At 43.4% G+C, this 27,601-nt stretch overlaps 1 protein-coding gene across 7 annotated transcripts in view; it reads right to left on the minus strand.

Annotated features, from left to right (window-relative positions):
- Positions 1-27,601, minus strand: part of EPHA5 (EPH receptor A5) — a 210,249-nt gene that overhangs the window by 39,351 nt on the left and 143,297 nt on the right. For 3 of the 7 annotated variants that reach the window (XM_088056749.1, XM_088056747.1, XM_088056750.1), the window contains exons 7-13: positions 26,869-27,028; positions 22,870-22,975; positions 13,418-13,483; positions 6,820-6,887; positions 5,341-5,466; positions 4,143-4,328; positions 499-560 (exon numbers count right to left, since the gene is read on the minus strand). In XM_088056749.1, coding sequence (XP_087912875.1) covers positions 499-560; positions 4,143-4,328; positions 5,341-5,466; positions 6,820-6,887; positions 13,418-13,483; positions 22,870-22,975; positions 26,869-27,028 — 774 coding nt within the window. The remainder of the gene's footprint in view (positions 1-498; positions 561-4,142; positions 4,329-5,340; positions 5,467-6,819; positions 6,888-13,417; positions 13,484-22,869; positions 22,976-26,868; positions 27,029-27,601) is intronic. The other 4 variants (XM_088056748.1, XM_088056751.1, XM_088056752.1 and 1 more) reach the window with 3 other exon arrangements.

Below are 27,601 nucleotides of genomic sequence, written 5' to 3' on the forward strand. Positions count from 1 at the left end.
GCTGTTTCTCAGTCAGGCAACTGAATGGCACCAAGTTGTATGGAAATCCTACCTTTAGGGGTTCATGAATACTTGAGGGGGTAGGGGCTCTTCCCCATATTGCCACATTGCATTTCTAACCACTTCCCCCACTCTCCCTTCCCTAGCTTTTACATTTCATGGAAATACTCTGACAAGTCTGGGGTTTGCTATGCTGCAGTATGGATCTGCTGTTGAACCACAGGATATTTTGCAGGATAACTTAATATCTTCCACTCGGTCAACTGCCTTCTAAAATAAACGTAATATCCTGCAATTTATTCTTAGCTGTTTCTATCATTGCATGCATCAGGTCCTTCATAATGCTGTGTAAATACAGATCAAAGTGACAACTGAGCTACTCCTGCCTCCAGACAGCACCAACATCCAGAAAACATGTTCACTGACATTAACCATCTACAAAGAACCCAAACCTTAACCAAGTCCCCGGGCCCCTTGGAAAAAGGATGTAAGTAATACCTTTAAAAATGTATCCAGAGAGCCATTCTCCATGTATTCAGTCACTATCATTACTGGTTTGCCTGGGGGGAAAAAAAAAAAAAAAGCAAGAGTTTGTTAGGAATTTATCTAAAAAACATAAGCAATAAAAAGTCTTTTAATAGTGTGTCTGCATCTGGATACACAGCCTTGCAACAGTAAATCTACACCAAGACACTGCTGTCCCAGCAGGATGATGAGAGTTGTTCCCAGAATATATATAGAAGTAGGGAAATTGAGGAGGAGGGGATGAAAAAGTAATACCATATTACGAGTGGGGTATGAAGCCGCAGAGTGTTTAAATGATAATTAAGGAGGACGTTGCAAGCTGAACCCAGGCAGCCTTGTTCTTGTCTCCACCAACAAGCTGAAAGCTTGCAGAGGCCAAACTGCAGACAGCAACCTCTTTGGACCCTTCCTGAGAGTTTCAACACCCTGAAGTAACAACGGGAGCCCAACAAGAGCAACAAGGATGATCAGAAGCTTGATCTTGGTGGCCACCAAAACCAAGACCAGGAAAGGATGGGATTGCATTCCTTGTAATTCAAGTAATTCCATGTGACTACCCTTGTAAACATATCTGGAAGTAAGAAAAGGAATATTTATGCTGCAGAACAAAAGCTTGTTAAGTGTGGAATGAGTGCAAGTGGATATCAAAGTAAAAGTTCTTAACAAAAGACCTGGTCTCCTATTGTTGACAGGAATAATAATGTTTTTCCAAATCTGTTTGATTAGTTTTCATGCCCGAGTCATTTTAATGGTAATTATATATAGTTTTTGCTCAGTTTTTATATCTAATTTCTCGCTAGCTTGCCACAATGGCGTAGCAATAATTAATGTGGTGTGCTCTAGCCCTTGTAAATTCAATGAAATCTTATAAGAACATGTAAATTATTTTTTATTTAAATCAATTTCCATTAGCTAGCACAAAGCACAGACAAAAGAGGAGCTGTCAGTTATTTGTAAAGTGCATTATAAATGTCTTTTATACAGATGATCAACGAAAGCTGCCGTGTGTCATAACATGCACATGAAGGGAAATACTAAAAATCAGCGCATGTCTTACCATTTAGATAGATCTTAATTTTCCCGTTTTCGATTACCTTAACTATTTTGCCTAATTTACTGCTTAATTATGTACATAACAAAGGTAATTGTGAACTTGTCAATCAAAATACTCATTGCTGTGCAAACACTACCTTTGCAGCATGAAGGACCCGCGCTGCTTCAGTTCTTTCAAGTTACTCTCATAGCTGTTGCCCAAGCTTGAAACTTGCCCTAAACATTACTTTTGATATAAGAAATGCACCTTGGAACCATGAAAAAACATTGCTGAGTCCCAAATGAAATGATTGGCCCCATCTTTAAGGATGACAGCCATCTGTCTAGGCACAACATGGGCTGTACATAGGAGGGAGGGGAGATCTCAGGGGGCCATTGCTATTGGATGGCGAGCATGTCAGTGGCTTTGCAGGGAAGAAAACTTTGGGGATATCTCAAATGTTAAAGTTTAGTTTTCTTTTGTTTTTAAAAGCTAAACACCCAACTAGCATGGGGTAGCATGGGGTCCCTTATCTCTGACACTTCAAGGCAGCGTTGCAGTGAGAATGGTGTCTTGTTATGCCACCACCCTGGGGAGACCTCCTCCAGACTCCTGCCTTTGGATGCCATCAGAGGAATAAAAAAAGGTAAGATTCCTGGCACTTATGTTTCATTATCTGACTGCTGCAGGTTGGCAGCAATCATGGAATAAATTAACCCCATGTCCAAGAGCATGGAAATAAGGACACAGATAACTTTCAACAAAGTAAATTAAAAGTAAACATCAGCCCTTCCAAACTGCTGGGCTGATTCTCTGTGTTACCAGGGCTTCCTCCTGCTGGCACTACATGGTTGTAAAATATATGTGGATGGCACTCATGTCAGTGGTGGGCACATTAATGCAATGTGCACACCATCAGTGCAACCAAATGGGATGCAAATGAGAACTGTCACTACCTTTGTAAAGCAGAAACAGCTGAAGGTTTGTCTGCAAGGGGACAATGATTAGTCCAAATTAACTGAGGTGTGCATTTGAACTATATTAGTTAAAAACAACGATGTTCTTGTTCAGATTTAAAAATGGCCTAATTCAATTTAACTTAATTTACTTCCAAAGTAAATCATGATGCAGCAAAGACATTCTACCCTAAAAATCAGATTCTGCAAAAGGCCAGTGACTGAGATACTGAAGAGTAGGAGTTAAATACTTTGAAAGAGCAGAATACTTTGTGATTCATAAAGGTTGTTTTGGTCCATGTAAAAGAAAAGGGAAAACCTATGAAGATGCTACAGATGTCTGCTGGAAAAAAAATTTTGAGTGCAGTAAACAAACACTTACTGAGCTAATGAGAAGCTCTGGGTGTGCACATCCCCCTGAACCCAAACTCCAGTTGCTCCAAGTCCAATTTAGAAGCAGAGCTCCCTGTGTTTCCACAGGCTTTGGAGCAGACAGCCACTTTATATAAAAGGCAGCTTGCTAGAGAGGCACATTCTCACTAAAAGTGGGATTTCCAACTATCCCCTGAGGCCCAGCAGCCAGAAAGACTCAGGCCCATGCCAGTAGCAGCTTTCATGGATGTATAATCATCACTTGCTCCCTGCCCAATATTCCACATCCCTGCAGGGCTAGAAATTGGAGCTCTTATGCATTAAGGGTTACACAAGGCGTCCCTGAGAGACTTTGATATTTATTACATTCTCGGGAGAAATCTATACATATATATATATATATTTATTTTCTTAAAAGTTATAGGAAATGCAATTTCAAGAAAAAATGCAAGAAAAGGTTGTTGATTACAAAACAGCATTGATTTTGTGGAAGTTGCAAGGACGAACAGCTAGAGCCTCTGTATGTTGTCTACTACAGCTCTGAAAAAGAACTAATGTGGAGACGCTTCCTCTGAGGAATGACAAATGGTACTGAGAGAAGTACATGACCCCAGATGCCACCATCTGAACAGGAGCAGCTAAGCAAGCTGCTCTGACGTTGCCAGACATGAAGACAGAAGAGGGAAGACAGCCATTCACACCTGTGAGGTTGGTGCTTCTTCACTTAAAACATATCTTAAAATAAAGCAGTTCTTTTCAACGTAATGATCCTTGATGCCAATAATGTAGATTCTCCAAGGCTCTAAAATGGACGAGTAACAACAGCTCTACACATTTTCCACTGCCTCAGCACAGCACCAACAGTCTTCTGCTGGGCATGCTTGGATGTGCTGTCCATTTCCCTGCCAGTAATTTGGAGAACTAGGCTGGAAAAGTTACAGAGGGCTGTTTTTCCAACCGAGCAGTCAGACCTCAGTAACTCTCTGCTGGGATGCCCTCAATCCCTCCCACACGCCAGCACCATGGGCATCTCTAGCAGACCCCAGAGGGAGCCTGCTTTAATTGTGGTTTTATACATTTCTGTCATCTTCATCTACAGTCCTGTTTTAATTCCCTGCTTCTGGAAACCGAAACTTCTTTTTGAAGAAATTACAAAAAACGCATTCACAGCAGGCATCACCTAGTTCTTCCTCCCTTAACCAGCTCTCCCAACAGCCAGAGCTGACGGAGAGCAGTCCACAGCAAGCTGTACCTACTTTTTGTGACGACACCTTCCAGGTGGATGATGTTGGGGTGGTCAAACTGCCCCATGATGCTTGCTTCTCCCAAGAAATCTCTTCTCTGTTTCTCTGTGTAGCCCACCTTCAGGGTTTTGATGGCCACTGGAAACTCACGCTTTCCCTGCAGCTTCAGCCTCCCACTGCAGACTTCCCCAAATTCACCTTCAGAAGAAAAGAAGGAAGAATGGGATCTCACCACACCAAGGGAGAACACGATGTGCCTCTGTCTACAGGATGCAGCACAGCCTTGGCTGATGGAAAGCACAAAGGGCTGCCCTGCATCCATGGATATGGACTGCTGAACATCGCAGTGATGACCATCTCAAACAGCCACTGCACCACAAAGCCAAGTAACTCATAAACACAAGAAAACTTTGAGTAAAAATGTAATTTTCCTGTATTTATAGAGCTGTGTCTTATATTCCACTGGGCTTTTTTCTTATTTCATATTTTTGTCTACTATATGAAAAAGTCTTGTTATATCCTATACCAGTGTCCTGTGTGGACAGCTGTAACACTCAAACCACTTGCTTTTTAACCTCCCTTTGCTAAGTTACATAGATGGAAAGCTGTCAGCCTTTCACAGTAACAGGTATTTTTACAGACTATAAACTCTTTACAATTTTATTACTACCTTGTCCAAAAAGTAACCTAAATGGATTTTTTTTTCTGGTGAACACTAAATTACGTTCAAATCCACAATTTCAGAGGATAGAAAATACTCCTAAGGTTGGATGCAAGTCTAAACAAACAGCTTAACTGGAAACAAAATGGGAGTTTCTTCTTTTAACCAAGGAAGTTTAAAGCTCTGGACTTTTGCTTATGCTTTTTTAATGTCCCAGGTGACCTCTTATTTTTAATTTTTGCTTCAAGACTCAATGTTGGGGGATAAAAAGGTTCAAATGGTAAAAAGAATGTGAAACTTAAGTGACTCCTTTCCCTTAGCATCCATTGAAATAGCTCAGCTGACCATCTGTGACCATTTTCTGACATTTTCAGTTCAGCTCCTGAATTTCAAAGCTGCAGACAATGACAGGTCTGTCCCAAACTTCAGCTGGAACATGCTCACCTTCCCTTGCAGGGTACCTAACAGTTCAAGTATTTCATGGCCCTTCCCAGATCTCTCATGTTAAGGAAATCACATTGCTAAAGGTCACGGAATGCATTTCCATACCAGCTCCGATAACTCTTTCAATGGTTATGCATGAAGCTTCAATTTCCTTAGCAAACTCGTGGACAGCTTGATTAGGGTCCTCATAGGTATGGGGGTCGACATAGGTCCTCACTCCAGGCAGCTTAACTGCAAACACAAATTAAACACATTTAATGGCACATGACGTCACAGAAAATGGGCATTACACACTCCTGTCCCTTGCACTCTGCTCCGCTGGAAACTTATTTCTATGGTGAAAATGAGCATCAATCTTGAAAAATGACACTTAGTTTATATGTGACATATGTGCAACTTCAGCATATTCAGAAAAGCACGGCAGTGCTCAGCTGGAATGATGTGCAGCTAAAAATCCCTTTTGGTACTGTGTAATGGGTTGATCCGGTGTCTGGCAGAAAAGAATCCCTTTTTGGAACTAGAGACGAACACCAGGAGGAAAAGTACAACTATCAAAATGTTACAGGAGTAACTTGCAAAACCAGCTGGATGGATGGGAGTTGATGGAGAGCTGAAATAAATGATGCCCTACCAGTCACACATCAGCTAATCAATCGCCCACATTATTTCAGACAGAGTTACTGAGATTTAAAAGAACTGCATATTTGCAGTACAAAGCCCGTGGGTTGTATCAGTATAAATATAATCAATAGCAGGCTTTTTCTCCAGGAGTTGAGAGGGGAAAAAGTATTTTCATTATCCATATTATAAGTTTGTTTTCACAATCATTAAGGCTACTCACATGAAGAATTGCTCATCAGTCTAATGAGACAGCTACATTACACTGTGGCTCTTAATTGATTTGCTTCCTGCTGCCTTCATTACATAGCACTAATGGAAATTTGACTTTCACTCATATGTTTGCCTTTTCCACCCCAAAAGGCACCTCACTGTTACCCATCCCCAGATCCCACAGCTCTTGATGAAGGAAGGATGGATAGCAACCACAAAATTTACTTTCTAGCATCACTGCAGAGGGGTTTTCTATACAAGGGCATTAACACAGCATTTCTGAAAGTTTCCTAGGTGCAGAGGTGTTATTCCTCACACCTCTGCAGAGGCATCTAAACTGAAGAGTAGCAGTGGGCTTGGTCCTCAGAGCTAGCTGGGGTGAAGCAAAGGCTTCTAACAGGTATTTTGGACTGATGCATCCAGACCACAAAAATGTTGAGTTTGTATGTGCTGAGCAGAAAAAATTAATAACATCTTGACTCACACAGCAAAGACAGAGGAACAAACCAAAATGGGTTACTAGAAAGATCTGATGCAAACATACATATGTGAATAGCTCAGTACAGAAAAGCACTGTTCAAATCTTCAGTTCTCTTGCAGCAGGGGAAGGTGGGGATCTACTGCACAAACAATTCTTTTGTGAATTACCAGCAAAACCAGATTTTTTTTTTCCCCCAGAAAATCACCTCTCAGTTGAATTTCTCACTACCACAGAAAGTCAAAACCACATATATATGTTTGCTCTTTACTCACTGTGGCCATTATGAAAATGCATCTTTTCTTCTTCTGGATCTTGCTTAGCCTTGCTATAGCCACATCGCCTGGGAAGGAAAACAAAAAACACAACAGAAGAGTATTTTTGTCTCTGGTATGGCAGAACTCCATTCTTTACTTTGAATCACACAATGCACAAAAACCCAGAGCAGTGATGAACCCAACCTCTCTAGCGGCTCTACTGCTGCTGTCCCAGTTTTAGCTCATCAGACTAGCTGCAATTTCCCTAACGGGATTCAGGGCTCAAGGCCCACGGATTTTCAATTGGACTTGTGTTTCCAAATCCCACAGATGCTTCTGAACAACTCCACTCTACCTGACATTTAATGCAGCTATTATTAAGAAGAAAAGAAAGCAGGAGCAGGGAGGACAATGAAAGGGGAATGGGATGAAACATTGGAATTGCAGAAACAAAATCTCCTGGACTGCAGAACCTTTGCAGGCGCTGTGTTGTATATCTTGCATGCTCCCCTTCATCCACTGTGCATTTGCACAGAACTTTAAATTATGGTATTTGAGAAAATGGCCTTGTGTAAACATTAGCATCTTATACACATGCAAAATAATGGCTTAAAAACAAACCAAACCTGTTGCCTCACTTCCTTCAGGTGTCTCCTACATATTGTTGGCTCTGCACAGCATTTCATGCACATCTCCTGTCTTTCCACAGGGGAGCTGCCATTCAGGAATCCCCTCTGCCCAGCCGAAAAATGATGGAAGAAAGCAAGCTGCCTGACCTATCATGCTCCCACCTTAGTGCCAGACAGTGCAAGGACAGTGCTGTATACTACCATGGAGCTGCAACAGTCATATGGAAGTTGCATCTCTCCAGGGCATCCCCTATTAGTTTTCAGTTGCTCTTCCCTGATTCTTCATTCCTCTCATTGGTTTTCTCAGTGATAGTTTTGCATTGGATCTGAGATCTCCTTCACTTGGACAACCACATGGAAGCCCCAGGGTAACTGCATAGGCAAGAAAAATTGCTACACACGCAAACACACACACTTAAAAATACGGGATGAGGTATGTAGGATGCACATACATATGCCTGTCTTTCCAGGGACCTGATAACGTAACTGGATTCTGGAACTGGATCATCCTTACAGCGAACTGCATGAACATGAGACTGAAGGACACTGGGACACTGCCTGGTAGAATGAAAAACCTGGAACAGACACCTGCAAGCCAGCCAGCATGCAGTGGAATCACTAGCTGGCACACCTCAAAGAAAGCCTGAGGCCACCAAGAAGCCACTTAAAGCAGAGCAACCTCTCCTCCATTGCTTCCATGATTTTTGAGCCTGGGGCATGTGAGCACTCCAGCATCACTCACAGCAAGGAGGAGCATATGATTAGCAGGAACAAAACTGCAATTAGGAGGAGGTAGTAACAGGCATCTGCATGAAACATGCCCTCAGCATGAAGTCCTATTACAGGGAACTGCTGTCTGCCCGGATGCAAGGGGCCAAGCAGCCTTTTGGCTACAGGATTCTGGCACTGGGATTGTGAAATGATCACAATTACAGACAAAAGCCCGGACACAATGAGACCACACCACTGAGCTGGACTCAGCAGGGCTGGATGCTGGACAGTTGAGGAGGGGAAAGGCAACATGAGTTTCTGGGGCTCTTCTGGGGAAGAGGAAGCTTACTTCAGGGACAAAGGGAGACCTGTGCCACATGGAGGGGAAGGAAAAAGAGATTACAAAGGTTGTGCAAGCGCAGGGGAACGGATCAAGAAGACAAGGGAAGGCTGGCAGGCAGTCTGGGGATGCAGGCAGGGTGATAAACAGGTTGCACTTGATAAACAGCCAGGCTACACATGCAGGGCATGACTTCAGCAGCAGCAACCCAGCTGAGGCTGTAACGCTTTGAATACAACCCCCACAAGAACAGCACTGAGGTGCCCAGAGATGCAGCTCAGTTATCTATCTGCCTGTTGGTGCTCGTTGCCTTGCTCTAAAAGAAGCAGTGCCATTTCCTGAGATGGAGTCCTGCATAATTAACTCAAAACCTAAGCACTAGGAGTACAAGGAGATCCTGGGACCAAGGGTCATTCCAAAGCACATTCTGGTGTTCACAAACCCTTGGTGAGAATGGAGTCTTCTTCTTCATCATATGACCTCCCCTTTAACTAAACAGAGAGATGAGTTTCAGTATCAGGTCTCACTTCTGGCAACCCCAAATTTTTCTGCTGCAAGTTGCCAAAGTTACATCAGTTTTCTGCAGGCATGTGACTCATTTTGCCTTTTAAAAATACACAAATATGTCAATTCATCCTTCTACCAAATGCACGTATCCAATACTTCTGTTTTGCCTTTAGGAGCAAATGCCCTTATTTCCTCTTCAGGTCTGGAGCATTTTGCCTGTAAAAATGCTTTTCTAACATCATCCTTTCTATGACCTGCATCTCCCAGTTCCTTGACCATAAATACGGAGGAGACAGAAAGACGCCATCCCCCACATACATCCCCTGCATCCCAAGCACACCTTGATGCACAACAGTCCATGTTTTACTGCCCAGGGACACACTCCAAGGGCCACTGCAAACCAGCTGGCTGCAGCTGCCCCCTTCTCTCGAGCTGGGTAACACATACAGCAGCACATCACATTAGCATACGAAATCAGGCTCTGGGACGCCTGCAGCATGGTTAAAACAAGCCTTGACAAGACACGTCAAAGTGAAATGGCAGCTAGTGGACTGTGACTGTCAAGCAACAGCTAGGTGTCACTAATAAAGCTTGCTGCAAAACCTGCCATCACTTGTGCCCTTCGCACACGTTCTCAAACTACCCACAGTCCATGCTGACTGCGGCCAAACCGCGCTTCTTCCATTCTTGACCTTCAGATGCTTTAAATAACACATACAAACATTTTTTTTCTCCTTTCTTCCCCAGCTAAATCTCATAAAAATCTGCAATTTTGGGTTAACAATCCGGAGTCACTCTGTGAATCTTACTGGTAGATCAAAGTATCTGAATATTGCGGCTTTGCAATATATTTTGGGAGGAAAAAAAAGCTCTCAATTGTTTGTGAAATAATCCATTTCTGCATGTGCATTTGCTCTTAATATTTATTGGCTAAGCTGTGAGTCAAAAGCTCTGATGGAAGACTCATTCTCTAGTTTATTATCACTGTACAAACCATAGATTTCCTATATCTTTTCTGTATCACGCACAGCAAAAGCATAAAGATCCTGACACTCGCTTCATCTCCCACCGAGCGGGAGACACTCAGCCAAAGCGTTAATGTAATTCAGCAGCACACCTGAATCTCAATTCATTTACTCCTGTTGTGGGTTTGTCCCAGTTTCTCTATGTGGAAAGCAGAAGTCTTCCTTGCACAGCTCTGTGTTTTTCAATAAAAGTATCAGAGGTAAAAAGAAAAGTGAGACTTTAAATATTCTTAAGGTATCATGTCTTATTTAAAAACTACTTGCAGATTGGCAGGCAGCTCGTAAAATATTTATGGAGCAGATTATAAAAGTGAAGTTGTAAAATGATCCTTATATAGGTTTATAAAATATAAAACGGACAGGTAGAAAGATGAAGAATCCAGCTGGGAGCCCAATGCCCACTACCTTGCATGACAGAAGCCAATTCACAGAGAAAAATCCTTCATGAAGTGAGGCAGAAAGATGCTTGCTCTCCCTGGACTGATGGAGATTCGTTTGTTTCTGCCCCGTGCTTCTGGACACCCTTGCTGGGTTGTGTCTTGTGGCATTCCCCTGAAAACCACAGAATGCCCAAGGGAAAGAGTTTTCATCTCCCTAGCTAGGGCCACCATTCTGGTCACAACCCAGGCAAGACACAGCCAGGGGACTGTGAACCCGGACCTTGGGTGTCAAGCCCTAGGTGGTGATGTGGAAAAACCTTTACATACTTTTTTTACAGGCATGGGCCAAAGCATTTCAGCACATGGCCAAGGCATTTCTGGAAACGCAGGTGGGGACAGCATCGAGACATCCCTGATGAGGAAAGGGACTTCCCCTTGCCAGGTGCAGTCAGTACCATCGAACAGATTGTGCCCTGAAGCAGTATGCAATCTCCCATCCCAATCTTGCAGAGACTTACACATGTATTTAATCTCTTAAATATGAGATAAATGAAGCATATGCACTACTCTGAAACAGAGACAAAACAATTTTCTTTTTCAAGGGCAAGGCCTTCACTCAGAAGCATGTCTTTTACAATAAATCAGCTTAGAGGAATGCTTCCAACCCATCTCAAGCTGTCACTTTACAGGAGGTTTGCAAGGGCTGCAAGGTTGTTGTTTACAAGGGTTTAGTGCTTATTTCAGACTATTTGTTCCAAGATGTTAAAGCAATAAGGCTGCATACGTGTTGCAGGGCAGGATCGTGTTCTATGCAGAGGAACAAACAAACATGGATCTCTCCATCTGGCCAAGATCCTGTCGCCTCAGCTCATGTGTGGAGACAATAACTTGTTCAGTGAATAGCTTTATCCTTGATAAACAACTCTGATACTGAGAGCCAGAGGCAAAAGACTACTACTAGTGATGTTAGTCTGTGTTCAGCATTTGCCTTTGCTGCTTGCAATCCTAGGATAAATTCAGTATCAAAATACCAGGGAACACTCAAGGGACTGGTGTAAACTGAACAGCTTCTATACTGGAAGTTGCTTTCCGTTTTTCTGTTCACTTTCCTCTTGCACAAGGTCAAATGAGCAGTAAAAAGTCCAGCGATGAAAAGCAAAGACCTTTAGCTCAGTTCAGGAGATACAGGAGATGGCTGGCCTGAGAGAAACAGGGCAGATTCCCTTCCAAAGGGCTGCAGGCTCACAATCTTCTCAGCTGCTTTTCCAGCACTGCTGTGCCCCTCTACACTGTGTGACCCTGTCTTTGACCTCCGATTAACTTGGATGCCTTTACAAAGGAAGCTTCGCAAATCCAGCAATGGTATTTTTAGCCTTTAGTCTTTCCTTGCCTTTGCGCTGAATGACTCCCCGCTTCCCTAAAGCACTGCCAGAACAATTAAAAATAATTTAAACAAGATACTGTTTTCCCCTCTTGCAGGAAGCTCCCTCTGAAGTGATTTCCATAAATCTCTTTAAAGAGGTTGTCATGCCTTCCCATAGCACAGCCAATGGTGTCTGTGTCTAGAAGTAACTTTTCTCATTTCCCCCTCCCAGCCTGCTGCCATACTAGTCTCCCTGCGCCTTAGGAGGAAACTTGCAGAGGGTGTTTTCCAGGTCAGCCAAGTCTTCCTTGTGCATCTCTCTTCATACCCATCCAGTCCAATCCTGGTCTTCTCTGAAAACTATTTTCCATTGCTGTCACGCTCCGGCTGGGGGCCTTGCTGAGGACATTTGAAGCATGACTTGCAGCGAGGGTCTGCTCGTGCACTGGTGCCACAGGCTTGGCAGACAATAGAAACACTGTAAGGTTTTCTTTCACAGTAATCATTACTAAAATAGTGGTCCACACACCAGAACAAAATTTTATAGGCACACGCTTTGAGCTGAGCATCCTTGCTTGCTAAATCTGCTCTTAAAGTCTGAAAAGTCAATAAAAACCAAGTAAAAAATACTCCACTGGGAAGGAAAACCAAAACCCAAACTACTCCTCTATCAAAATAAAAATACAGCACCAGAGGACCCAAAAATGGTCCACCTTAGTGACTGCTGTGCTCCACAGCAAGGGACTGCACCATGACCCAGCTACCACCATGCAAAGCCTCAGCATCCCCCAGGAAACACAGCAGAGGAGTTCCACACCTCTCACCAGCTATGCTGAGAAAACTTCCCAGCTTAACAATGCATGTGGGATGCCTCAAGTTCTGTGGTCTCAAGCAACTGTCTGATGGGGATGGTGATTACATGCGTCCCTTAGGAGACTTAGGAAGATCTCTGCCCGCACAAATACTACAGTTGATTCCTCTTTGGGGAGCAACTCACCTTGCATCCAGTAAAACCAACAGAAATTAAAATCACCCCTCCTTTGACTTGTTAGAAAAGAGGGGAGAATACAAGAGAGCAGAAAGTGGTGAGGCAGCCCAGATGGTGGGAGAACAGGACAGCATGCAGCACGGACACGCACCTCGGGACACCTGCAGAGATATGTCCAATGCTGCTGGAGCATATCGTGGGCAAGCAGCACCATGTCATTGCTGTGCATGTCACACACTGACACGTGTGTCCATGACATACACTTCATTCCACTGACATGCACGTCACATGCCACTAAATACCCTTCTGCTCCTGCCTACCCCCTGCCTCCTCTGGGGACACATTACCTCCCCCCGGCCCCTCGGGATGACAAGAAGCAGAACTTGATGGGGGTCCAGCAGACATGGTGTTTTATTAGACACCTGCTACAGTGTCTGGATTGATCATGGTGTAACACAGCGGGTTTTGCCCCTGAGATCCCTGCTCTTGCTGAAGATACACTGCGCTTCAGGTCATGCTATTTCCAGTTGTTGAGATAGACAAGCTGGGTACAGAGATCAGATGAGAAAGTGATTTCCAGGCCAGTACAAGAAAGGAAGGGAGAGGCAGACTGTGCACAGAAAACATGGACGGAGGACACGGAGTAGGAGCCAGCACGGGTGGGAACACTGACCATGTTAGGCTCGGATAGGCAACAGCACGCAGAGAAGAAGCCCACCCACAGCCATGATCGCAGCAACTGAAAAGCAAACAAAAAGGCCCAGGATAAGGAATAATCCCACCGCCCTGGCAAGGTGCAAATACATTCACAACATTTTTATATGTATTTCTTCCTTCTTATTGCAATTACTATTTGGACCTGGACACACTGGGCTGCAAAACTTTCATGGCATATGCTACTGTTGGTGAAACATGCCTCGGGGAGAGTGTCTAGATCCTGGTGCTGTAAAGGAATTAATCATGTGCTTCCTGTACTGGAGTACCACTGTCAGGATTAGTGGGGCCACCCATGTGCTTAAACTTAAGCACCTGCCTTGAAGCAGGCAAAGTGACTTTCTTTCCACAAGCGTGCATGTGGTTCAATTACAGTTGCCTTTAAAAAAGGAAAAGCACTGGATGAATAGGAGCCCTGCTTTTGCAGATCCTTATGCATGTCCTCACAGAGCCCTTTCTGCATCTCCTGGTATCAGCAAAGCTTTGCACACAAATGTTAGATATCTGCAGAAGCAGGACCTGAGAGCATTCAGCCTAAATAAACCCCAAATCTGGTGAGCTGAAAGGCACTGCGTGCACCCACAGCTTGCCTTTGAAGGCTGCTCAGCCATGACTTTAATCACACAATGGGTCCGCCTGGCATCAGATCTCAGCCCAATGCTGGCTGCACCTCAGTAATTGCCCTTTATCCTTGTCAGAGAACTTGCAGAGAATTTTTCTGTTACCAAATCTATTAAGATAGTTCATCCTGGAAAAGAACATAGTGCAGAAGAAACAACAGGAAGGACTTCAGTACAAGCAGGAGCCCAGTGGTGCAGGAATATTCCAGTTAAAGTCAGCTGAAGATCTCTTCATTTCTCCTCAGTCACCACAACAGGTCATTCTTGAAAAAAATCCTGTGCACGTCAGATTTTTACACAGCATGACTTACAATGCCTAAACACATTAAAATAGTTTATTTAGACAAAATTAACATTCTGCAACTGCATTGCCTTAAATTATGATGCAAAATAACTTGAGGCATGCAATGATTTACAGAATTATACACTGGATTATGTGCTTACTTAAATTAAAACCGGTGAAGAATGTCTTCTAAGCTCCTTTTGCATCAGCAAAACAACTTGCTACCATTTTCTGAACAGCAATGCTAATATCTCTAACTGTAATTAACAATATTTTCTATTTTCATAATGTCCCAGTTTGTTCAGTTGTACTAATATGGAAGCAGATCAGCCTTCACTAAACCACTCCGTAGATCCAAGTCAACATCAGCTTAATACCAGAGATCCAAAACTCAAAGGCATACAAAGGGAACCCAAGCACTATGTATCTTGAGTCAATTTTGCCATTTTCTTCTTTTAACCTTGCAGGATTTGAAGGCAGGGAACTGGTGCACCTCCAGAAGATCAGTTTGGCTGTGACCCTTTATCTTATGTTTCAGCTAGGAGGCCCTTTGCCCCCAGGCACTTTCTAACGGCTGCTGCCACCAGACCTTCCCAAACCTCCACTCCACTCAGCATGCAAAGTCAAAGTTTTCCAAACAACTGTTCAGTTAACCTGAAAAGCAACCACTTCCTAAAAATTAAAAGAGCTCAGTGTTTCCCTGAACAAAGAAAAGGTTGATGATGATGATGAGTCTCTTTGAGAACTCATCAGCAACAGGGCTGCTCTGAGAAGGAATCAGTTCCCTGCACTGAATCCAGAACACTCCAGATCGCGCTCTCTTTATGTGAAGCAAAAAAACAAAAGTTCAAGTGCAAGAGAAAGGTACTTCAGTGTAGCCTTGCTCCTACAAACCCATCAGCTGTGCACTTACGGTCAAAATGCTCTGAGGTTTAGCATTAGGGGAAATCTAAAGTGTTTAGAAACAAGCTAAACTGCATCAGCAGACAATAAAATTCACTTTCCGGTCCAAGGAGCACTTGAATAGGTAAGTGAACTTACTAATTGGTCTGAACAGTCAGGACAAAGGAAGATTTATTACTACTTGTGTTAAAAGGATGGCTTGATTTGGCAGATAAACTTCAAAATATAAAAATCCTGAGGCAAATAAAACCAATGTTAAACTCAAGCAAAGCCATCACGCATCTTGCAGCCATTGGATTTGGGTGCCTGATGGCTTCTAGGAGGGGCCCAGTTCCCATCTCCTCATTTCCTGCAGGGCTTTCTTAGTCTAGAAACTGAGGAGCTGAAAGCAAAAGCCTTCCAGACAAGATCAAATGCTATGGATAAGATTAAAATGCTGTTTAATGAAATACAGCCAGACCTCTCCAGGGTTTTAAGATCTTTAGCCAGCAAGCTGACATTTATTGGAGAGCAGAGTTGAACCAAGCACTGCATACATCAATTTTATCTACTAAGTCTCCTCCAACCTCACTGAATCAACCAGAAAACTATGAGGAGAGCTAGTGGGGGGTGCTACTGGTCAGGAGCCCCTCTGATCTGCTGCAGGATAACAGATGACCTGTCCACACAACAGCAAAAGTTACTGAGGAAACACCTGCGGTGTTAAATCCCCTTTGCTGGGAAAGAACAGGCTCTGAGGTGACACCGTCTCCAAAAGCCAAGCTTCCTTGAAACAAGGTGTGACACCTGCTTCTAGCCCTGGCTTCAAGGAAAGGGCTGAAGATGGGGAAAAAAAAAAAAAGTAAAAAAAGGTAGAGGAGCCTGCAGCTGCAGTGACACCTCGGGGACCTCTGTGGCCTGCTGGCACTGCCCTGCTCCTTGGCCAGCCCAACTCTGCTGCTTTCAGTTATCTCAAGCACACAGAGACAACACTCCTCCACTTCTAGCTAAGGTGACCCCCACAAAGCTTATGTGGTTTGCAAACCCAACTGTCCAGAGAGCAAACTTTAATAAACCTGTGTGAGGAGCACTTATCAACACCCTTGGCATTGTTTCAAACCCTGGGCTTGGTTAATGAAATGTATATATATCATGGGCCCCAGCAACTGTGCCTGCAATTAATGTAATTAATTTACCACCAGTCTGCAGATGACCCAGAGAGCATTTGGAATTAAACTACATTTTTAATGGCTAGAGAGAATTCAGAGAGGCTCTGCCATATATAGATGTGGCTTTTAAGAGTTATAAGTTGAAGTCTTGGAGTCATGATAAATGAAAGTCTCGTTTGTTGCTTTTAATAATCTGTTCTAATGGGATGTTCTCTTCAGAGGCTTGCAATTAGAGACTGAAATACTTGAGGGTGCCTGGGAAGATTTTTCTAATCCTTCATACAGCTTTGAGAGATGGTAATGATTGCTTCCTGCATCTCCAGGTCAGGAGGGCAGCGCTACACCTCGCAGTTCCTGAGTCAACATGCTTGCTCTAAAAATCAGAGAAGTAGCATTACACACTGTGAGCAGCTAGGAGTATATTCCCACTTTGTCCCAAAATATATGAATGTTTCAGGAGTCACCTGCTCTTCCTGCTGAGCTATCCTAGTTCATACTTAGTTGAAGCGCGTCTGCACTGTTTGAGAAAAACTGAGAATGCAGAAGGCCAAGCAGATGATAGCTATGTAGTCATTAAGGGGAAGGAAAGCAGTGTCTTCAGGGAAAGGAACTGCACTTGGAAAGACCTCTGGCATTACACTTTTCTGTGTCTAAGACACAAGAAAGCAGAGATAACCTTTTTTCTAGGTAAGGGGCCAAGTGCATGGCAAAGCCCAGGAGAGGTCACGCTTCTGATTTCAAAGCAAGGTGAAACATCCACATATTCAGAAGTGCAGAAGGACTAGAGTCTGACCTCCTTCTTCATTCTCTACCCACTCCACAGTCAAGAGAAGACACTGCATAATCCCGCTTTCAAAGACTACATGCACAAGGGGTGCTCAGCAGGAGCCTCAAACTGCTGCAAATTCCAGCTTGAAGGGCAGCCCAGTTCCCTTCTCCAAGTGGAAACAGGACTTGCACAAGGCCATCAAACAAATCACCTGCAAGAAGGCAATGAGGTTTCATCACTTACTGCTGCACTACCCCCATTTTCCCTGCTCAGACAAAGCTTTTGCTGGTTGCTTATCTGTTCATCACAGTCCTTCCAGCCCACTCCCTTGGCTGCTGCCAGAGGAACTCAGAAATAACTTGGATTACAGATTTGGTCAACTCTCACCTTCTGTCTGGGCCAAACTCATTCGAAGGCAGATTAGTTTGGGTCCTTAAACCCGTCTCAAAACTGCAGAGCACAGACTGTCTTGCAGAGCCCAGCGAGCTTGCACTAAGCCAAAAAAATGCTTAGAATAGAAGAGGAATGAGGTGTTGGAGCAGCCAAATTTGACCAGCTGATCTTGACAGGATGTTAGAGACGGGTGCTATGGGCAGCAGATTTCCACAGGGGCCCTAGGAAGGTATGACCCTGTGCAGAAGGGTGCACTGGAGCACTCTCCCTTCAGAGAGCAGTACTGTATGCCTGTGCTGCTCCCCTCTTGGAAAATCCACCAGCAAAGAGGCTGTTAATAGGATGGAAACAGTAAAAACCTTGACCCCAACAGAAGCAGGAGCAGACCCTGCCTGCTCTTGGTGGATGGGAATTTTGACTTGGCAGAGCATTAGCTTCCTTAACAAAATCCTTCCTCTTGTCAGGTGAATCGTGGGGAATATTTGGCAGTGGGCAGTAGAAAAAAATGGCTATAAATCACAGGAGACTATGTCCTGCAGGAAGAAGGAAGAGCAGGCAAGAATGTAGAGATAAAAATCCTTTAAAAAGTCCCAACTAACAAAAATTGTGACACACACTGGAAAAATTCTCTATGAAAACCATTATCTACTAACTGTCTCCCATTTCCTATGGAAATATTGAAAAAGCAAACTATTTTAAGACCTGACACAACTTGGAAAATAGGATGGGGGAAGGTTGTGAAAAATTTGTCCATTTTGACCTTCCACATCATAGAAGGTTGTAAACACTGTCTCAGGACCTAGGATATACACCACAATCTTTCACCCTCTCTATTCCCTGAAAGTCACTTTTTAACAAGATGCACATATTTGTGTCCAGAATGTAGCCCTCTGCCACCACAGGCACAGATATTTAAAAGTCTAAATCAGCTAAGGTCAAGGATGGATATGCTGGTGTAAGAGCCTCTAATTGCCAATACCCAGGTGGCAAGATTTGTCTTTGCTTTGTCTTTCAAAGGCTAGTTCCTTGCCAGAAGGAGACTTTCTATATATGCATGACACAGGGCGAGGGGCAGTTTTTTGTTGCTTCCATTTATTTTTTTTTTTCCCCTAAGTTCTATGAAGAGCTCCCTCTGGTTCTTTGGAAGATCACTTGAGATGGAAAGGTCATCCATAATGGGTAGCTGGCTAAAATGCAGATGCACAGTTGACTTGGCTGTTTTGAACAGCTTTTGCAAACATGCACAGCACTGACCTAATATCTTCCCCACTTTACTCTGTAAAAGCTCATGCTTTTGTTTAACGCTATGAAGTTTGAAAGCTTGGGGGACAGGAGGGACCAGCAGTCTCCTAACGCTCACCCTAAGACCTTGTCTGTTTTGCAAAGAGAGCTGGGTTTGAAGGACAAAAGAGGGGTACTACTCTGGAGCAGCTGGTCTCCTCCCCAGACTGCTGAAAACCTCACCTCAGTCTGCAGGGAGAAAGAGACTGATGCCACACAACAACTGAGGCACTTTACTGCTCCCTGTGAGATGGAGTGCAAAGATCTTTGTCACTGGATTGTCCGACACAGATTTTAGAACAAAAGTCAGTAATGATTTTAGATTAATACATACTCCAACCAGGAATAATGGTAACAGACATTTAATTCATGCACTGCTAGGAAAGCGAAATTTATATCTTTGCTCTATCTGAAAAATGCACTGTGCTTTTGAGAACACATAATCCTAACAAAGAAAAAAAAAAAAAAGATAATAACAACTCTGTGTCCTTTAATTCAATACTTGTAGGTTTAATAATAGATTTTCAATCCACTTCCCTTTTTTATGCTGAGACAACTACAGTCTGATTTAGTGAATCTCTTTGATTTGTAATCCTGATTGTTATATTATTAATATGCCCTTGATGCAAGGAGCAGGATAACTTAAAAAAGTGATCAGCTATTTGGCTTGGCATTTGTGACCTTGGTCAGAGGATGTGTTATTTACAGGAAGTTTTCTGGAGCATCTGCAAGTAAATCAGCTCTGAAATGCAGCTTAATAGTTTAGGGCAAAGCACATTTAGTTTCAAATTCCCAGGAATCTCCAGCTTCAGACGCAAAGTGCATTTCCACAGATGGAAGCTGACATGTGGAAATGCCACCACGACTACTGTTCAACTGACCTTTGGTTTAGGGCCAGCTGCCAATGGGAAATGCCAAGCTGTTACTTACATTCATTCAAAAGAAGTGAGAAAACTGCAGAGACTTGAAAGGAAAAAAAGGGGAAGAGGTGTGGTCTTGCCTTTGGGAACCTAGCAAGAGATGAAAAGCCTGCAGACTCCAGCAAACTCCTCAGCCCTATGAGGAAACTCCTTTCAAAAGAACTGCCAAGAGCAGCACTACGTTCACTTTGCACTGCAGAACTGCTCCCAAGCCTCTGCTCACTGCAGCCTGGCACTGGGGAGGATGGGTGCAAAGAGGCTATACAGCATCCTAGGGAAGAATATCCTGAGGCATCCAGGGCCTCTCAGGGACCTGTGAGCACCCTAAAGCCAGCACAAAGTGGCTTATTTGCAAGAGCTGGCCAGGCTACATCCTCAGTGCGGCAGAGCAAGATGATTTTTCTCCTTCTCCAGCTCTCTTACATCAACAGAAAAGACAGAGCCTGGGCTTTGCACAGCTTGCTTGGTGTGGAAAGCAGTGGTGATTCCAGCTGGAGTTCAAAATAGCTCTTTTCCTAATAGCAAATACAGGAAAGAAAATGCAACCCCCTGGAACCAGGCACTGGAACAAAATAACCACTCCAGAGGTTTAACAGGAAAACATCTTCCAGAAACAGGTTAACTGCTTCAGAAAGGGATTATCCCATTACTTGGAACACATTTATTGTCCCTGCTGTCACAGCAGGAGAGTTACTCCACAAATTTTCTTGAATCCATATCCAAGACAAAGCAGCATGAGTAACACATCTCCCTGGCATCTCTGCCTTCTTCAAAACCAGAGCAATTTATTTGTTTTGCTTTGTTTAATTTCAAATTGTCTGTCATCTTTCTGGATTTTTGGGGTTTATTCTGCTGTTCTCACGAGTCATTCAATGTAGCAGACAGGCTTTAAAATTCATGGGAACTCAAACTGGCGGAGAAGCCCTGTGGTTTTGAAGTCAATTTTCTAATAATGGACCAAACCTTGGTAGGGGAGGCTTCCCCACCAGCTCCAAATAAAGGACTGTGGTCTTTTCCCAGAAACCTGTAGCTGCCCTGGGGTCCACAGAGGGAAGTGCAAGTACAAGGTAGGAGGATTAAGGTAGAAGTTGAGGCAGCAATAAAACTCTAGCCAAAGCAGACAAGGGCTTTTATAAGCATGGCACGAGATAAAGAGCTAAGAAGAAGCACATCCTGGAAAGCACATTAGGCAAGAGGACAGAAAGATGTAATTAATAAGAACTGACAAATGGCTCAGGGTTTGCAACTGCTTGCTAAGACTGGAGAGAGCAGCAGTGGAAAGGAGACCTGCAAGTGTACATCCTCTTCAGAGGGTACTGAGCCCTTGCCAGCGACTGTGGAAAGAGCAGGAGCTCCTGGCAGCCACTCAGCTGTGATTCCCTATGGCCACAGAGGGATATACATTCCTCCACCTGTCATTCACCCCCCAGACTCCTCCTCGGAGAGGTGCCAGGTTACATCCATAGCTTCCCTACAGTCACACATGCATTCTCCTGTTTGCACCAATGCAAGCACACATCCAGGCTGGGGGGAGCCAAGGTTCACATCCACCTGCTCTGACTGAAGAGCAATTTCAGTCATAACCTCTGGTCTTTAAGGAGAGACTTGAATCCAGTCTGGGGTGTTCAGAGCCAAGTCTTTTGACTACAGCTTTCCTGTAGGCCCTGGTGTGAATTGCCTGTAGCCATTGACTCACACCCCCTCCTTCCCCTCCTTTCTGCTGCTGCATGCTTCTCATGCAGACAGGAGCATTTACTTTTCCATTTTTAAGCCAAATGAGTCACTCAAAGCAGACAACAGGAGCTTGAACAGCTGAGCTGGAAGAGACTGTCAGTCTCTGACCTTGACTGGAGATGAGTCTGGCAGCACACTTACCTTTCAAGACAGGAAACAACTGTGTCCGTGTCCTTCCACATATGCCTTATGCCTGGGGACAGAGTTGCTCAGCCTGGCAGGATTTCACTGCTCTGCATTTGCAGACTGATACCTTACTTCCTCTGGGAAATAAGACCCTCAACCAACAAATTCAGTGCAGTTCCTCTACGTCTGTAACACCTCTTAATGCTTACAATATCCTGCAATTTACAGTCACCTTGCTAGGCCTGATCCTAAGACAGAGCTGTATCATAAAAGCAACTGTGGGCTGATGGGTACCTTAGAAGCATAAATGTTTATTTTGCACTGAAAACAAATTCAGCCTTATCAGTAGATGTACTTTAAATTGCTTTGTGGAGTACTTCACATTGCTTGGTGTACTTAACATATGCATGGAGGATGTTGCATTGTCTGACTACTGTCACTAAAAAAATGTACTCATATACATGTAGAATATGAAAAAAGGGCCTGCCAATGCTGCCTGCCAAGCAAGTTTAATGTTGCAGTACAAACTTATCCTGATACAAGCCAGATTTTGCCCCGGTACCACAATCTCTTGTTCATCAAAAAATTCCATCAACTTCCATTAGAGTTGTCAAAGATGGTATAGCCCAGGCTTTCATCACTTGCCTATGTTTAAGCACATGAGAAGTCAATGGGATGGTTTGAAGCAGAGTGTCTCCCTCTGTGGGGGAAGCTCTGTGTATGATTTAGTAACACTTGGAGAACACATTAGTATCCTACACATGAGAAATGAAATCCAGATCTGACCAAAATGTGGGGCATTTGGCCATTTTGATGGGTTTATTCTCGGTTTTTTTTGCAAGTGTTTTTCTGAAGTCAAGTTTTCTCTGTGAGCGAAGTCCATTGCAACCTCTGAGTGTAAACAGATGGGGGTGAAGGTATTTTACCTGTAATAACATGTTCTACTTATTGTTAAAGGAATGTGAAAACACTCCTATGAGAATCAAGTCAAATAATCAGGGCCAGCCCATACACAGATGAAAATCATTGGGAAGTGAACTACATCTGTGAGAATGCCTTTGTCATTCCTGCTTGTCCAAACAGATCAATCAGCCCACCCTCTTGCTGTTTTACAGTGCTACCACTTGACAGCTTTGTTCACATGCTGCTTTTGCCTAAATCACACTAATCGGCTGGCCAGATAAAAGTTATTACCAAAGTTGAAGAAGTATAAATACACAGCTTCTTCTCTTACCTTCCGCTGAGAAGGAAACCGATAACAACAGCCAGCAGAATGACTCCCACTGTTACAGACACAACAATTATAGGAATCTGGCTCTGGTCGCTGGATGCAGCTACTGCTGAGATGAGAAAGAGAAAATGGAGATTAGGGTTAAAATGACAGTCAGCACTCATGAGTCTTTCTAGTGAGGCTGCCAGCGAGGTTTCAAGTCTTACCAGTTAACTTCTTCGTTTATAGTTTGTGTTTTCCCCTTTTGCTGTCTGTTTCTAGTTTGGAAAGGATACGGGTGGAAAGGAAACAAAACCACATGCAACACTAAGCCAAAAACCCAACAAGATTGCATCTCATTGCTGAATCCAGAATCCAAAGCGTTGCAGAATGCAGCCTTTGAGCTTGTGAACTGAAGTTTTTTCTCCCTGAGTTAGCCACATTAGAAATCAGAGATAAAAGATGAAAACCCAACAGGCTCTCATTTGGATGAAAACCCAACAGTCAGAGAGAGCACTCATGGAATGTTACTGCTAACAGACATAAGCAAAATCTTCAAGATAAAAAGAATTACCTGCACTTCAAGAAGCTATAAACAATTATAAACTAACTCCTTGTGGCATCTCTATCACATGGCCATAAGGTGCCCTCTGTAAAACAGGAATTTGCTAAGACACATAGACTGCTTGGTCTTTTTATTGGCCAAGACTTGGGGGGAAAAAAACCTCTTCCAGTCAGTGCCTTGTAATGTATCTTGCGTATCTGCCCTACACGGCAGGGGAAGGAGCCTGTTTCCCCCCAGGGGTTTGTATGTGGAGTTCCCCAAGGAGAAACCAAAGTCTCCTCACCTTGCCCTCTGTGCTGCCAGCTTATTTAGCTGTATGTATATAACCACCCCAGGGTACAAATGTCACATCCTCCCTGCAAAACCAGCTCCCTGGCACAGGCACCACTGCTCTGTGGGGGTAAACCTCATTATAGCTCTTAACCTCATGACAGCCCAGGATGAAGCCTCATCCACCCCAGAGAGCAGCAGGAATTGATTGCGTACTGAAGAAGCCTTTAACTAAGAATGACTGAACTAAAAAAGGGTCCTTAGCACAGGATTAATGTTATGAAGGCTATAAAATAACTGAATATAGTCCCATATTAATTGTTAAAGGAAAAGAAAGACAAAAAGGTATGGCATTAAACATTGATCTGCACTGGGCTTCAAGTAGCTCTTCATATGGGAGCTCTCTGGTGCTTAACCACGAGCGGTGTGGATCTGCTACAGCAGTGTAAGTGACTTCAGAAGGACTGGTCCTGATGTATTAAATACATAATGTTAACTGCTCCAAACCCCTGCCATCATCCAGAGATTTTATTAGCCTCACAAAGTTATGGGGGCTCCTTAAGATGGTGTTTTATTGCTTTCTTGACAAAATAATTAAAAAGAAAAACATTTAAAGGAGAACATTAAGCAGAGATTTTTTGCACAGCTCAAGGGATGGGGAAATGAGATAAATTCCGCTATGATCTATGGCAGATGAAAAGCCTGAATTCATAAGCCAAGCTGGGACTTGCTGCCATTCAAAGTCAGGGACACAGACACACACACACACCTGCATTACCCCTTCTCATCTTGGTGATATGCTCCTACTCCAGCCCAGCAGACCAGCTAGATCAGCTCACCAACCCAGGCAAAACCAAACCAAGAAAACCTTGGCAAGATAAGTTTTTGGGGCTAGACGAGCTTGGTGGCATTTGGAAAGGATGAAGCAACAAGTGGATACACCCAGGAACAACTTCCACTCAAATAAAACAAACAAAAAAAATCACTGAAAATTGAAGCCCTGGCTGCTTCATGGTGCTTTGCAGAATTGCAGAAGCAGGAAGTATGCAAAAATTCCCAAAATCTGGAAAAAGAGGGAAGTCCAAAACATCTTACAGCTTTCCTCCATTGCATTTCCCAGGCTGTTGTTGTATAACTCCGCCAAATGTATTAAAGATAACTATAGAAACCTTGTGAACTGGAAACAAAACCTGTTGTTCAGTACAAACAACTTGGAAAGCATTTTAGTTTCTCAGAACAGCCACTGAAAGGTTTTCATTTGTGCTTGAATAAAAATCATTTGCTCTGGCTCTAACAAGAAGCTCAGATCTGTACTCTGATGTAGCAGTGAGATTTCGATCTGTGCTTGCTTTCAAAATCTCCAGGATGTGCAGGAAAGCAGTGGGAGTCTGGTCACTCTCCTGACACTAATATTGACTTTATATAGGGCTTTGGGGAAAATAAATGTTTTTTATAAGGTTTTAAATGTCAAACAGAGCTGTGCTTTGCAAGATACTGAGGCTTACATTGTATTTCAATCCCATCAAGCGTTAAAGTATCTGGTTAAGTCAGGCCTCAGCCAGAGCCCGTGTCCAACAGATGAACAATTCCCACTTCCAAAACTGGGGACCATGCAGTAGGTATTCCTCTGACTACACCAGCAACTCCTTAATGTCAGAGAAGTACCTATTCCTCTGCCTTTAAAATGTGAAAAAGACTGGGATATGGGTATGACTAAATGACCCACAGAATTCCTCGTGTTTAAAAATATTTCCATGTGATGTCCTCCAAAAGTCCTGATTAACACAGATACTTACATGATGGCCTTTATGAAAATGCCATTATTTTTGGACCAGGATCATAGCTAATAGATCAAATATGCATATATTTCATGTGTTACTCATTAATAGACCAGAACACTATTACTCAAACAACTCTAAGCAAGAAACTTTCCAACTGAGAAAAACTATACAAAATAATTTTTGGGCATAACATGATTTGGTTGCTACTTACAGGGCACAGTTAATCGTTACAACAATAAGAAATTCATTAAATAGACTGTCCTTAATGCATTAATGTTTGCACTGTGACGCAATTTTCACTGTGTTAGCTTTATCGCTGGCTCCACAGCTACATTTGCACATGCCTAATGACTCCTTGAAAATCTATTATGGCTTCAAAGGTAGCATGAACTAAAAAGACAACTCTGGCATCATCTTCTCAAAGATGATGAATTTTAAATAAACTGGACTAACAGTAACCAAAGTATTGATGAATTTAAATTTCCAAGGAAAACACAGAAAAGAGTCTTTTTCCCACAGGAAGGATCAGAGTATTTCCACCACAAAATTCCTCTTCTATGCACACAGTATAAAAATTAATAAATGACAGCTGTACAAACTAAAAGAGAGAAGACATATTTTCTGGTGGACAAAATTGTATCTGACACCTCGGCAAAATTCTGTATTTTGGACAAAAAGAATTTCCCCACAGCTATGCCTAAACACAGAAGAGCAGCTGAGCCTCTGTGTGCCTTAGGAGTTCACCCAGCCACAGAATCTGTTCCAGAATCCAGCCCTGGATAATCAGATGCATTAAAAAAAAAAAAAAAAAAAAAAAGAAAATTAAAAAACCCACAAATGTAACAGGCCAAGAAGAAGTCCTGCACCTGAAGTGCAGATTTTTTTCCATTCCTGATAACAAGTCAACGTCCTTGCATTGAGGCTGTGGCATTGGCAGCCAACAGAAACAATCTTTTAACTTGACAGGAATTTTCCCCAAAAAACACAAAAGACACTAATGCTGGTTCAGCTCTTCCCCTTGCAGAGAGGCACCACTTCAGGGTTTTGCCCCCACAGATGTAGATATTTAAGAGAGCTCAGCATCCTCTGCAGACAGCCTTTAAGGAGCAGGTCCCATCCCCTCTGTCCCTCCTGAGAGGAAAGACTCTCTTACACCAAGCTCCTGTAAACAGAGGATTTTTCTAAGCATGGAATGCCATGAATTTCTGAAGCCTGAAGATCTCCTGCCTCACCACGAGGAAGCAAAGGACAGATATGTCAAACGCAGAGTCACGACGCGCCCGATGTTTCCAAAGTCAGGGGATGAAGCCAATAAAAGGAAGCGCTCTCTGCAAAGGTATCGATCCCCTGACTAGTTTCTGGTAAGCACAGCAGAGACAGGGGCTGACAGTAATTAAAGAGACTTACACACTGGGCTGGTTTCGAACTCGAACCTTCGGCTGAAGCCCCCGTAGCCGGCAGCTGTCCGGGCTCGGATCTGGAAGACGTACGCTGAGCCTGGCTTCAAGCCATCCGCCGTAATCGTCGTCTCTTTCGACCTGATGATGGTGTAGCTCGTCTCCTGGTCCTTTTCCCAACACCCCCCAAAAAAACACAGAGTTCAAACACACAAAGAGTGGCTCTCAGAGAAGACAGACTCTTAACAACCCCCAGAGAAACACTAGAGAAGATGACTGAATCGTGCATTTTTGAGGATTTCTTCCTCAACCCCGCCTCCCCCGCCCCTCTCAGAAGGTACTTTCTGCAGTACAAAATGTGAGATTTTCTCTTTTATAATCAATGATTCTAGGAGGCATGCAACTGGCATCTGCAGTAGAAGCAGCTTTCCACGGCTCGGGATGTACATGGCCTGGGGCAATGGAAAGTTTTATCATACAGAGATCAATCCCAAGGCACAGGGAAGATAAAGCAAGCCCCGTTGCCTTAAAAAAGGATTTTGATTTACACCAAAAGCGGCTTCCCAGTAATGTAAGTAGGCCTAAAAGAGAATAATATATTACACACTGTACAACTTTATGCCTGCGTTTCTACAACCACCAATTAGACCTTGGGAAGGGAATAATAAACCAAAACTGCAGGAAAATACCTAATTTTTGCACTGTTCTTCTGAAGCAATGAACTTGAAGAAAAATTGCTGAAA

The sequence above is a fragment of the Pseudopodoces humilis genome, chromosome 6 (genome assembly GCF_049639895.1).
Source record: "Pseudopodoces humilis isolate 2021_Gansu_Grassland_sample_001 chromosome 6, ASM4963989v1, whole genome shotgun sequence".
Lineage (NCBI taxonomy): Eukaryota > Metazoa > Chordata > Aves > Passeriformes > Paridae > Pseudopodoces > Pseudopodoces humilis.